The sequence below is a fragment of the Eutrigla gurnardus genome (assembly GCF_963514095.1).
Source record: "Eutrigla gurnardus genome assembly, chromosome: 22".
Classification (NCBI taxonomy): domain Eukaryota; kingdom Metazoa; phylum Chordata; class Actinopteri; order Perciformes; family Triglidae; genus Eutrigla; species Eutrigla gurnardus.
Genome location: NC_139933.1, coordinates 13,810,939 through 13,825,673, shown reverse-complemented (window position 1 = coordinate 13,825,673; position 14,735 = coordinate 13,810,939). Strand labels below are relative to the sequence as shown.

Sequence of the window (14,735 nt, the reverse complement as noted above, 5' to 3'; positions counted from 1 at the left end):
TGAAACCTGGACCCGATGAAAGGAAACCCCGTGTTATGAAACCCACAACCAGGAAACATCTGCACCGCCAATCTGAGAGTTAAAGACACACGACGAAGCTCGGGGGAAATCATTTATATTCAATATCATAATCACATAAGCATCAATAATTCATATAAAAAAACCTCTTTAAAATAAAACTTTTCAGCATCTGTGATCGACGTCCCAAAAACAAACAAAGAGTCTTACAGGAGGTGGAGAAAACAAACACACCTGGCAGTGTAACTAAACCCGGAGCGATCGCTTCCTGTGAAGCTGATGATGAGATTTGAGGCGTGTTGTTGTTGTTCTGGGTCGCATTAGATCGTCAGCTGTTCCTGTTATTTTGTCCACCTCCCGCTCACACCATCAAGTACAAGATCTGCTGCTCAGTTACTAAAAATATCAACAGAATAAAACTCAGCCCCCACAAATAAACACGTTCACTGCTCAACAAAGTGTCTTAAATTCCCTTTTAACCACACACACACACACACACACACAGACACACACACACACACACACACACACACACACACACACACACCTATTTTTAATGGGATTCAAATAGAGGAGAGAAGGAGGCGGAGAAGAGAAGGACAAGAGGAGAAGGAGGGAGAAGAAGAAGGAGGTGAAGTCATTCAACTCTTAAATGACTTCTGTCTAGTTGAGTTGACAGAACTCACCACTGCCTCCACAATAAACATAAAGTCCAGCATAGAGGGGCTCAGTGAACGTGGTCTGGACTCTGTGGAGGAGAGTCATGGTCTCAGAGACGCTGTAGAAGGACAGAATACCTGCTCTGTGATCCAGGAACACTCCTACTCTGGAGGACTGAGGACCTGAGACGGGAGTTTCAACTAAGTTGTAGAAGAACGTATATCTGTTGTTGAAACAACATAACGACCAGGATTTGTCATTGAATCCAAATATACAGTCTCTTGTTCTACTGATACTCTTGTATGCGACTGCTACACCAACTATACCTCCTCTCCTCTCCACCTCCCAGTAACAACGGCCAGTCAGACTTTCTCTACTCAGGACCTGATGACTTCCAGTGAATCTGTCTGGGTGACTAGAATAAGACTGGTTTTGACTCCATGTTGCTTTTCTGTTCCCCTCAGATAATAACAGACGTTTGTTTACTGTGTTTGGATCCAGTGTGATTTCACGTGAATATTTCAAGAATCCAGCTCTGGTCTTGGGTTCTGGTTGTGGCAGTGAAACATCCACTTCAGTCACCGCCAGTGAGACGTTTGTCCATCTGTGTGTCAGAACTTCCTGTAGTCCATCTCTGACTTCTGACAGCGCCGCCGTCACGTCCTCAAAGTAGCGGCGAGGAGGACGGGCGTTGATGCTGGATGAGTGTGTGGACTCACTGAGTGGTGACAGTGACGGGTAGTCGTGTAGAAACTGGTTGTGATCCTCTGTGTGTGAGAGCTTCTCCAGCTCTGCTGCAGCTGAGACTGTGTCGTGGCCTTTATGTTCGTCCACAGAGCAGAGATAACAGATAGACTGCTGATCAGTACGGCAGAACATCTTCATCACCTCATCGTGACGAGAGCACATGTTCTCCTGGAGGTTGTTGGAGGGCTCCACCAGCCGGTGTTTCTTAAATGCTGCTGATTCATGATGAGGCTGGAGGTGTTTCTCACAGTAAGAGGCCAGACACACCAGACAGGACTTGAGGGCTTTCAGTTTCCTCCCAGTGCAGAAATCACAGGCCACATCTTCAGGTCCAGCATAGCAGAGACCAGCAGGAGCAGCTTGGAGTCCAGTCTTCTTCAGCTCCTCCACCAGATCTGCCAACATGGTGTTTTTCAGCAGGACAGGCCTCGGTGTGAAGGTCTGTCTACACTGAGGGCAGCTGTAGATCTCCTTCTCATCCCAGAAGCTTCCAATACACTTCATGCAGTAGTTGTGTCCACAGTGAAGAGTCACCGGATCCTTCAGTAGATCCAGACAGATGGAACAAGAGAAGGTTTCCCGGTCCAGCTGAACTCCTTTCTGCGCCATTTCACCTCTCAGCGACGACGACTGTCTGAGTTTCACTTAGTGAGAAGTGAAACTGGTCTGAGGTCTGATCTCAACAACACTGTGTGTGTGCAGTGAAGGTGGCCTGTCAGCTGCTGCACTTCACCGCCATGTTGGTTACACCCGTCCACACGCAGTAGATCTGAAGGGGAGGGAACAAGGAAGTGTGTGTGTGTGTGTGTGTGTGTGAGAGAGAGAGAGAGAGAGAGAGAGAGAGAGAGAGAGAGAGAGAGAGAGAGATTTTTTTTATTTTTACAAAAAACACTTTATTTACAATATTCATATATACATATACATACAATATTCATCAATATCTCAACAGAGAAAATGCAATGCATCAATAAAGTGCTATTTGTGCATAAGGTTAATAAAAAGAGGAGTTTATCTGATCAAAAACTGTACAAATACTAAATCATCATTTTTGACAGAGCAGATAAAATCACCGAAGCACCACCGCCGTTTAAAATTTTCCACGTCCCCAATGGTCTTATAAAACTTAAACTCTAGACATGTTCTTGACTTAATGTTACAGAGAAACACAGGAAGGGCCTCATGCCCCCTCTTTCTTCTACCTTGTTTCTCCGACTGATGTAGACTGCCATTTTTGCTTCTCCCAATTGGAAGTTTATCAGCTGCCATTTGACACAATCTGTCTTTTTCTATCCTGCACCAAAAATAAAAACTCTCTCTGAAAAAAACACATTAAAAGAGCTAAAAACCAACGTTAAAAAAGAAAGAAAGCTTGTGAGTCTCAGGCATTCAGTAAAAACATGGAAAACTGTCTCTCTTAGGCCACAGAAAGGACATTGGTTTGAAACGGCAGGATTTAAAACTGAGACAAAGGCATTTGAGGCGATGGCACCATGAAGTCCCCTCCACTGGAGGTCAGCTGTCCGTTTTTTAAGGGGAGGCTTGTATAAAACCCTCCACTGTGGGCAGGCCCCGCCCCACCCCGCTCTGTTGCTCCAAGCTGTACTTTTCAGTCCTTTCCCGTTGACTGATTTGACAATGTTGGTATACAGCGTTGCCTTGTCGGCTCTGTGCAGGCTGAGCTTGCCCGGGCTAGTGACAGTTAACAGGGGTCCAGTCTCTTCTCCAAACTCTGGGCTCAGGTAGATCTCAGGGAAAGGGTCCGTGGGGTCTGGCATGACCTCTCCCTGACCAAACTGTATGAGGAGGTTCCTCTCCATCCCACAGAGCTTGTGCCTCCAGAGCTCCAGCAGCTTCTGAGCCACCCTGACAGAGTGGATGCCCAGGATGTGGCCCAGGGCCCCGGCCCCTGTCAGCTCCGGCCCTGCAGCCTCCACCAGCTGCTGCAGGCTCACAGTCTTTGAGTTGGACAGCTTTGTCACCAGCCCGGGCGTCAAGCTACAAACGTCCGGCCTGCTCCCGTGTATCAGAGGCTCCTTTAATAACCAGTGCAGAGAGTTAGTATTTTCACACATTTTACGATTAAAAAGGGCCCATGACTTAAAAACGCCCTGATAAAAAGGAGGAAACCCATTTAGTTTTAAAATCTTAGAATCAGTTAAAAACAGAGCAGTATCCAGCCCCAGTTTACTCACATGTCTGAGGATACAGCTGGTCACATTCCTCCACAGTGGCGTGCACAGACATTTTGGGGGGCAGGTGCTCAGTGAAAAATAAGGGCACTTTATGCGGCATGTAGAACTGACGGCTGCCTTATTATGGCAGTGTGAGATTTAAAAAATAAATAAACATTACAGGCACATGTTGAACGTTATATGCTATTGTTTTATTTCCCACAGAGCTGCTCCCCTGGGCTGCCTGCTGTAGCTCCCTTTCTTTTTCCCTTCTTATCCTCTCCTTTCTAGGCATTATGCTGCAATTGGTAAATAAAAAGAGACCAACAATATGAATAAGACTGTTTGGTTATATTTCAACAAGGCACAGGGCTACTTTTTCTGCAGGCAATTGGGTATTGCCTGTTTGTCATTTAGCAAATACATTACTGCAAGTGTTAATTATGTAGGCCTAGCCTAATGTAAACCTACACAATAGCCTACTAAATATTCATCTTAAGTAAGTATACAGATAGATTCACATGCTGTAGGATACCAATGACAAACTCTACTGGTGGTCATCATCATGTCATATCTATTACTGATTTTGGGTAGCGTCTAGCTTGTGAGCAGCCGATAATTTATGCCCAGCTGTGTGGCGTTGAGACCGGCTACTTCACAACAGAGACAAATAAATGCAAGTTGCAGCTTGGCAACTGAGGCGCGTTCACACTGCTTTTATTTTGAAAATTGACCGGATTGTCTCGTGTTTCTTTGTGTGAAAAAAACGAACTTTCAAAAGGGCACTTGCTTGGTCCAGAGGGCAAGGGCAGGTGCTTTAGCACCACCTAGTGTCCTCTGTGCACGCCACTGACGGGGAGTCAGCTGAGCCGTCAGCTGATCTCCTCGGTTTTGACAGCTATGCTGTTGCTGCTGATTTAGGCTTGACTTCGTGGCCTGCCAGAACTAACGCTACGCTTGATTTCTGCCATACCCGACCTTTTCACCCACGGCCAAACTAATGTCCTCCACGCTACACAGAAAGCCCGGACAGGTTTTAATACCTTGCTTTCTGGTTAGCGTGGAGAGGCCGTCTCCATTTACCATGGCGGCCACACACGCCGACCGACGAGACGCCGGCAGGAGACAAAGAAAAAACGCCCAAATAAACTCTAACTAAACTTTATGTGATCCACTACCAATAAACTATAAAGAAATAAACGTGAATACTAGTCATGTGACTTCCGAAACGGGCGTGTCGGCGCGTCTCTGAAGTCCCGGATTGAAACGTTTCGAAACGATGTGCCGAAAAGCGCTTCTGAGACGCCCATGTGACTGTAGTTCAGTGATTGAAGGAACGCCTCTATGGTTCGAATCGGCTATCGCTGAGTTTCGATTGGTGCCATGGTTTGCAGTGCAATTACTACATTGGTTCAATTAACAATCTCAAAAGCTTAGAAACCATGCAGAAACACAAGTTCTTTGAGGGTTTTCGTGGTTGGAGTTTGAGACATAGTTTGAGAGAGAGTTTGAGTTTGAGAGAGAGTTTGAGTTTGAGAGAGAGAATTAGAGATTTTGTGAGAGTGACTTAGTGAGTATATATTGTTAGATATTAATATTATTATTATATATTGTTATTAGTAATATAGCCTCAGGTATTAGTATTAGTATTATTATATATTAGTAATATAGCCTATTGTTAGATATTAGTATTATTAGATATTATACTTTATTGTTAGATAAGATTAGAGGCTTAGGTATGGAAGTCCCACCCAAGAGAACACGATCTGTGGTGTGGGAGCATTTCACACTGGAAACCCCAAATAAGGTGAGGTGTATGATTTGTAATAGGCAGCTTGCCTATTGCAATAATACATCCTCAATGATGCGCCACTGAGATGCACTCATCCTGGAGTTCTAACCCCAGAGGGTCACAATGATCTCCCCGGGCCTGCTGCTGCTGCTGCTGCTGCTGCTGCCACTGATGCCAGACCGTTGAGTAGAGGTATGCTTTAATACTTGTTTTCCATTTTTAAATTGTAGTGGGATTTCCTGAGACTATGGAAACCTGGTCGTTCTCCTACTTATTCACTGTGACAATGTTACTGTATCCAAATTCACCTTGCAATGCTGATCGCATTTTGAGATCAGTCTAATAGTCTGAAGTTTTTTTTTTTTTTTTGTGCTCTTTTAGTCAGGCAGAGGGATTTGGATGGTGCTTTGGTGGATATGGTTGTAAAGGATCTCCAGCCATTCACCATTGTGGAGGACCAAGGCTTCAGGGCTTTTGTGCATAAGCTTGAGCCCAACTATGTTCTCCCATCTCGGAAGGCGCTGACTGACATGGTCACTGAAAAGTACACCAGCACGAAGGAGAAGGTCAAGGCTGAGGTGCAGAAGGCTGTGTCTGTGAGTCTCACTGCTGAAATGTGGACTTCCATCAACACCGAGAGCTATCTTGGAATAACCTGCCATTCCATCACACCCCAAGATGAGATGGCTACGTATGTACTTGGTGTTGCCCGGTTTCATGACACACACACGGCACAGCACATTATGCAGGCCAATCATGAGCTCCTGGAAGAGTGGGGTTTAACCTCCAAGGTACACTGCATGGTGACTGACAATGCAGCAAACATGGTCCTGAGTGTGAACCTCCAACACTTCTATCATTTGCCATGTTTTGCCCACACTCTGAACTTGATTGTGAAGAAGGCAGTGGAAGAAACTCCACTGAATGAGATCCGCCTGAAGGCCAAAAAAATTGTTGGCATTTTCCACTCCAGTTGCAAGGCCAGGGAGAAGCTAACAGAGATGCAGACACGTATGGGCAGGCCTGCCCTTAAACTCATTCAAGATGTTGAAACAAGATGGAATAGTACATATGACATGCTACAACGTTTATATGACGAAAGAGAGACCGTGGCTGCTTCCCTGTCCTGTCTGACTACACACCAAGCACCTCTGAACAACTATGAATGTGAGGTCATTTCTGAGTGCTTGGATCTTCTTCGACCATTCAAATTGGCAACTGTGGAGCTGTCTGAGGAGGAAAGAGTCTCTGCATCAACGCTTATTCCACTCTACCGAATGATCCAACATAAAGTCAACGACAAAATGAGGGGCTCAACACACAATCCGACTCTTGAAATGGGTAGGCTATGTTGCAATAACATCAATGCCAGATATGACCATGCATATCATTATGTTAAATGTTATAATTAATGCTTGTGTTTGTTTGGTACATTAGGCACTCTGCTAAGAGATGGGATCTAAAGCAGATGTGGTACCTACGAAACATCAACCTTGTTAACCTTTGCCACATTGCTGGACCCACGTTTTAAATCCATTGCATTTGGAAACCCACAGAAGGCCCATGAAGCAGAACAGAAACTTATTTGAGTGTGCTTCGTTGATACGTGCTGCTACATTAACACCTGGTGAGTACTGTTTTTATTTCCGTGTACTGCATGATGTAGCATAATGTAAAGAGTAATATGTAAGATATGTACTGTAAAGTAATTACTGTTTTGCATTCAAAATAGACCCACAAGCTTCATCCTCAGGCTCACAAACATCACCTACACCATCGGCATCAACATCAGCAGCATCAACATCCCCATCAGCAGAGAGTTTGTGGGATCTGTTTGACAGTCGAGTGAACCAAACTCATATTGTGCAAAGTGCAACTTCGGATGCAACTGTGGAAGTGAAAAATTATTTAAGACATCCTTTTATTCCAGGACGGGCAGATCCTTTGAAATACTGGCAAGAGCGACGTGCTGTCTTCCCTAATTTGTACCAACTGACTAAGACATGTTTAAGTGTCCCTGCAACAAGTGTACCCTGTGAAAGGATTTTTTCAAAAGCAGGGGAAGTTTTATCAAAAAAAAGAAACAGACTCAGCTCAAAAAGAGCTGAACAGATATTATTTTTGAATAAAACTCTTTGATTATTGTATTGCATATAACAATGTGTCATTTATTTATTTTTAATAATGTTTCTTTAATTCAACCTGTATTCTACTTAAATTAAGGAAACCAAAGACCGGCTCATTTCATAGTGGCACATAATTAGGAGTTTTCTTTGGCCAGAGCATGTAGTTCACAGAAGTGGCCACTAGCTGCCACTGTAGAGTCAGGTTTCATATTCGTTTCAAGGCTTCAACACATACTGAAACATCGCTTCGAACTGTTTCGAAGCTTCCCTTTGCCCATCACTAGTGAATACTCCAAAAAAAGCTGAAATGAAAGTTTGAAAAACACAAACGCTCCACAGCTCACTCCCACATGTTCTCAGCACTCACTCACTCAGAGAGAGAGAGAGAGAGAGAGAGAGAGAGAGAGAGAGAGAGAGAGAGAGAGAGAGAGAGAGAGAGAGAGAGAGAGGAGCAGCACTTGGACTTTGTTCCATCAACATGTTACTTGTAAAATACGGGGAGCAAAGAAAATAAGACTTTGTAGATTCCACTGTCTGCTATTAGAATCGGGGCACCACCTGTTGGTCAACAGGAATTTACAAAGTTTAATTTAATGACTCTGATGACCACTATTAATCAGTTAGGAACCAATCAATATCATTTCAATAAATCAATCTCACTCTTCAGATCATAAGCTGTGAAATAGGGATCTTTGTATTCTGCTCAGAAGAAATATACACGGACAACGACTTAATGATTAATGTGTATTTATTGACTAACTTAAAGAATAAACCAAGTGAGTAAAAGAAGTGGTCTTAATATAAACACACAAGAAGTATAACCGACTTACAATGATGATAGTGGTGAGTGTGTGTTTTGATATGAATAAGGGAGCTTCTTAAGAATATAAGACGACAAACTCATGGATATCACGTATTAAGGAGGACACTAATTAGAGTTATCGTTTCTGGTCAACTGGCGTCCTGTCCAGGGTGTACCCTGCCTTCGCCCAATGACAGCTGGGATCGGCTCCAGCCCCCCCGTGACCCTAAATACAGGATAAGCGGTAGAAAATGGATGGATGGATGGATTCTGGTCAAGAAACTTGGAAGTCTCTGAGTTGAATTAAAAATCTTGGAACTACGCAGCAAAATCTAATCAAGACGGGACACGATAAGAACCCAGAACTAAGAAGTAGCTCCACCATTAACAGCTGGAAATGGGTTATTTTGTTCTTTTAAGAATATTTTGATGCTGATACTTTTGCACTTTGAATGTATAACTTAGTATTTTACAATGTAACACTTGTGTACATGTGTGAATACTTCTCCCACCACTGGTTTCCTTGTGTCAACTTCCATTTTTGCCCAACTTGTGAAATGTCACTCGTTTATTTTCCACCATCAATCCACAAAGTGACCATGAGAACTGGGCGAGTCAGATCAGTATCTGGATATCAAAGAAAAAAGAGAGAGAAAACAATCATTTGGATTAACGTTTATTCATGAAAAGGTCATTAAGAGACCGCAGAGTTCATCAGTGTCCATCCAGACGTGGGGTGATACAGGAGGAAAATACAGCACACAGCTAAACCACAGTCTGTAAAAAATAAAATCAGTGCACAGATGATCTTACAAAGATTGCATAATATAAAGAAAGGTAAGAAAATTTCCCAGAAATAGTGCAATTTCTTTTCTTTTTTTTCATACCACCACCAGGAAAACAAAATAAAAAAAAACCTGCTCCACTTTCAGGAGGACGGTTTGGGATTCTCGGTGTCACAAACGTCCAACTAGAGCTCCGATGCTTCTGAGAGAAGTGCAAAAGAAGTTATTTATTTGGCTATGTGTTACTGAAACACACCGACGCTGGAGAACCAAGAACGTTTGTGGACAAATTCTCTACATTGCACGTGGGAAAGCAAATATAAAACCTATAAAGTGTTAACTTATACCACACGTTAAACTGAATGCAGAGCCAGTGTTTTATTCTGTCCCCCATTAAAAAGGAAACAAGGCTACATGTGTGCAAAAACAAACCCTTTCACATTTACAAAAAGGACATAAAGAGCCCGACAGTTAGTGTGTGTGATGCATGGAAAGTCAATCAACCTCAGAATAACAAAATCCTTGCAAAAATAACTTCAGAAATCAGCTCTTCGGTTAACGACACAGGAGGTGATGAAACCTGGACCCGATGAAAGGAAACCCCGTGTGATGAAACCCACAACCAGGAAACATCTGCACCGCCAATCTGAGAGTTAAAGACACACGACGAAGCTCGGCGGAAATCATTTATATTCAATATCATAATCACATAAGCATCAATAATTCATATAAAAAAACCTTTAAAATAAAACTTTTCAGCATCTGTGATCGACGTCCCAAAAACAAACAAAGAGTCTTACAGGAGGTGGAGAAAACAAACACACCTGGCAGTGTAACTAAACCCGGAGCGATCGCTTCCTGTGAAGCTGATGATGAGATTTGAGGCGTGTTGTTGTTGTTCTGGGTCGCATTAGATCGTCAGCTGTTCCTGTTATTTTGTCCACCTCCCGCTCACACCATCAAGTACAAGATCTGCTGCTCAGTTACTAAAAATATCAACAGAATAAAACTCAGCCCCCACAAATAAACACGTTCACTGCTCAACAAAGTGTCTTAAATTCCATTTTACCACACACACACACACACACACACACATATACACACATATACACACACGCACGCACGCGCACACACACACACACACACACACACACACACACACACACACACACACACACACACACACACACACACACACCTCTCAAACGTACATTCAAAATGTCGATCCGTCTGAAGCGACCTCGAGCTCCACGTCTGACGAGACCCGTGTGGTACATGTACTGGTGTTACTGTTTCAAGACCCACAATGAGGAGGGACTTGAACAAAAATGGTAGAATTTTCAAGCTGTGTACCATTCTCAAAAGAAAACATCAGCAAAACAGTTATTTTATTTTTAATGGGATTCAAATAGAGGAGAGGAGGAGGAGGAGGGAGAAGAAGAAGGAGGTGAAGTCATTCAACTCTTAAATGCCTTCTGTCTAGTTGAGTTGACAGAACTCACCACTGCCTCTAAAATAAACATAAAGTCCAGCATAGAGGGGCTCAGTGAACGTGGTCTGGACTCTGTGGAGGAGAGTCATGGTCTTAGAGACGCTGTAGAAGGACAGAATACCTGCTCTGTGATCCAGGAACACTCCTACTCTGGAGGACGGAGGACATGAGACGGGAGTTTGAACTAAGTTGTAGAAGAACGTATATCTGTTGTCGAAACAACATAACGACCAGGATTTGTCATTGAATCCAAAGCCTTCTGTTCTACTGATACTCTTGTATGCGACTGCTACACCAACTTCACCTCCTCTCTCCACCTCCCAGTAACAACGGCCAGTCAGACTTTCTCTACTCAGGACCTGATGACTTCCAGTGAATCTGTCTGGGTGACTAGAATAAGACTGGTTTTGACTCCATGTTGCTTTTCTGTTCCCCTCAGATAATAACAGATATGTGTCTGCTGTGTTTGGATCCAGTGTGATTTCACGTGAATATTTCAAGAATCCAGCTCTGGTCTTGGGTTCTGGTTGTGGCAGTGAAACATCCACTTCAGTCCCTGCCAGTGAGACGTTTGTCCATCTGTGTGTCAGAACTTCCTGTAGTCCATCTCTGACTTCTGACAGCGCCGCCGTCACGTCCTCAAAGTAGCGGCGAGGAGGACGGGCGTTGATGCTGGATGAGTGTGTGGACTCACTGAGTGGTGACAGTGACGGGTAGTCGTGTAGAAACTGGTTGTGATCCTCTGTGTGTGAGAGCTTCTCCAGCTCAGCGTCTCTCCTCTTCAGCTCACTGATCTCCTGCTGCAGCTTCTCCTGAAGCTCTCCGACTCGACTCACTTCAGTTTCCTGCTGGGATCTGACCTGCTGCTTCACGTCAGAGCGTCTTCTCTCCATGAGACGGATCAGCTCCGTGAACATCTCCTCACTGTCCTCCACTGCTTTATCAGCAGAGTGGTTGATGGCCTCCACCTCCTGGTGGAGCAGCTTCACATCTTTGTCTCTGTCCTGGATTCTCTGCTGGATGTTTAGTCGACTCCCCTCCAGCTCTCTCTGCCTCTCGGTCCTTTCTGCTGCAGCTGAGACTGTGTCGTGGCCTTTATGTTCGTCCACAGAGCAGAGATAACAGATAGACTGCTGATCAGTACGGCAGAACATCTTCATCACCTCATCGTGACGAGAGCACATGTTCTCCTGGAGCTTGTTGGAGGGCTCCACCAGCCGGTGTTTCTTAAACGCTGCTGATTCATGATGAGGCTGGAGGTGTTTCTCACAGTAAGAGGCCAGACACACCAGACAGGACTTGAGGGCTTTCAGTTTCCTCCCAGTGCAGAAATCACAGGCCACATCTTCAGGTCCAGCATAGCAGAGACCAGCAGGAGCAGCTTGGAGTCCAGTCTTCTTCAGCTCCTCCACCAGATCTGCCAACATGGTGTTTTTCAGCAGGACAGGCCTCGGTGTGAAGGTCTGCCTACACTGAGGGCAGCTGTAGATCTCCTTCTCATCCCAGAAGCTTCCAATACACTTCATGCAGTAGTTGTGTCCACAGGGAATAATCACCGGATCCTTCAGTAGATCCAGACAGATGGAACAAGAGAAGGTTTCCCGGTCCAGCTGAACTCCTTTCTGCGCCATTTCACCTCTCAGCGACGACGACTGTCTGAGTTTCACTTAGTGAGAAGTGAAACTGGTCTGAGGTCTGATCTCAACAACACTGTGTGTGTGCAGTGAAGGTGGCCTGTCAGCTGCTGCACTTCACCGCCATGTTGGTTACACCCGTCCACATACAGTAGATCTGAAGGGGAGGGAACAAGGAAGTGTGTGTGTGTGTGTGTGTGTGTGTGTGTGTGTGTGTGTGTGTGAGAGAGAGAGAGAGAGAGAGAGAGAGAGATTTTTTTCATTTTTACAAAAAACACTTTATTTACAATATTCATATATACATATACATACAATATTCATCAATATCTCAACAGAGAAAATGCAATGCATCAATAAAGTGCTATTTGTGCTGTTGGGGTTGTAGCAGGAGCAGATTTGGTTATCAACAGCTAATTATTAATGTCAATATGATTATCGATATTAATAATCATATTTAATATATTATCATGATATAATCATGAATAAACGGGGCACCACCCTGGGATCAGGGAAAAGATAACCTAAAACTGTATTCAGTCTCAATATAAAGGTTTTATACTCACATGCCAATCATCGTGATCATTGGCATAGGAGTACAAAACCAATCGAACAATTAAAAAGGCGTGAAATTCAAGCACTAGCCTTCACAACCTGCTGTTATCCAGTGACATATACACAACAAGCACAAGAGACCGCTAGTTATAATATAATAAGATTCATTAAAATCAGTAATAATGATCACAATCAATAACACTGCAATTAACAAAGCCTTATTACCTAACTACCTAACACACAAAACTAAGCTAAACAGAAGGAGAGACACACGTGGAGTGTGTGTGTGTTTGTGTGTGCGTGTGTGTGTGCGTGTGTGCGTGTAGAGAGAGAAAGGGAGAGAGATATGGTCGGGCGCGACCATCAGATGGAGCTATTCCTCACAGCGTTCAGGGGCGGAGCCACTTACGTCAGACAGGATCGCGAGAGAGAGAGAGCGAGAGGTGGAGCTACGTCCTCAACGCGTTCAGGGGCGGAGCCACTGATGTCCGATGGGGTAGCGAGAGAGAGAGAGAGGTGGAGCTATTCCTCACAGCGTTCAGGGGCGGAGCCACTGACGTCCGATGGAGTAGCGAGAGAGAGAGAGAGAGAGATAGCCGTATGTAGCCACCAGATGTAGCTATGTCCCTAGCGTCCGCCGGGAACAGCTGGCTTAGGACACGTGTGTGCGGCGTGTATGTGTGTGTGTGTGTTAGCGGGACACAAACAAAGAGAGAGAGAATGCGCGAGCGATATTCTGAGGCCCAGAAGCCGTGCCGCTATCACACGGGCTCGAGTGAATAAACTGGCGTTTATTCCGCGAGACCGGTCTTTTAACTGATAGTAGAGGCTTTCTGAGCTCGCGAATATGGCGGAGGTTAGTCGCAAACACTGTTACAGAAATCAACCCAGCTGCGTAGGTACACCATCAGTATTCAAATACAGCAGCACATGAACCAACGGACTCGGGCGGTCCGCGATCAGAACTTAAAACACGTTAGCAAGAATTACAAGCATATCCTACACTATCACTTGTGTCTCTGCCCAGACTGATAGCCTCTTACTGGTATCGTTGCGTAAGACGATGACGGCGTTCCGTAACGGCGGTAGTTCGTGGGCCCCGGCGTCAGCGGGGTACGTGATGAGTCGGCTTCGTCCAGACGAGAGCGGAGCGGGTTTCCTCTCGTTGATCAAACTCAAATAAAGAAAACAGTTGGTGTTTCCTCCTTCCACGAGTGGCGATATAATCGCGGCTTGGCGATTTAGTCAGCTTACTTCAGACAGCGTCTGGTAGCTGGAAGGCAGGAACCGGCTTGGTTCCTCTTGTTGGAGCGGTGCGCTGCAGGAGGGGGTCGCCTCCCGTTGCAACGTGGTGTTGTGCCGGTTGTAGGAAGAGACGCCAGAGTAGGAGTCAGAGTAAGAGAGCGTTCTCCAGGCGGCTTCGGTTTATAAAGCTCAGGCCGCTCCAGGGGACCCCCCGGGGTTCCCTGAAGATTGTCAGCCAATAGGGCACTCACCTGGGTGAGATGTGAAACTAAAAATGGCCCTCTCCTCTGTGCGTGCACTCAATGGCTCTTGCGCGCACTCCGCGCAGCGCTAATTTGCTAGCATGTAGCTTGTCCCAGTATATTCCTTAGGATCCAAAGGGGGGTGAAGTTAGAAGCGACCAAGCACTTCCACGTTGTCCCTATTTAAATACGGTTACGTGAGTAGTTACACGACCCAAGTTTGGTTACACAAAATGAAACATGCCAATTTTTCTAAGCGGATAACAAGGATAACTATATAGTATGGCGGAATAACAACTGGAAGCACTTCGACGTCGGCGCAGTAATATCATCACTCAAAACATGACGGGACTATATACCTTCTGCTTGTTTTCACAACCCTGTACGATGCACGTTATAACCATGATGTTTGATTGTTCACAAACTATCTTACTACAACCTGATGCTTCCTCAACTGTGCACAAACTAC

The 14,735-nt window shown here is 44.9% G+C and overlaps 1 protein-coding gene across 1 annotated transcript; it reads right to left on the bottom strand.

Moving 5' to 3' along the window:
• Window positions 1–109: 109 nt before the first annotated feature.
• On the bottom strand, window positions 110–12,224 carry LOC311008505 (uncharacterized protein; the record flags this gene model as incomplete). The annotated part of the gene is made up of 3 exons (XM_084002200.1): window positions 110–2,034; window positions 3,081–3,458; window positions 10,587–12,224. The coding sequence occupies 3 exons, from the start codon at window positions 12,222–12,224 to the stop codon at window positions 682–684; spliced, it is 3,369 nt and encodes a 1,122-aa protein (XP_083858326.1). The 3' UTR covers window positions 110–681.
• Window positions 12,225–14,735: the final 2,511 nt, after the last annotated feature.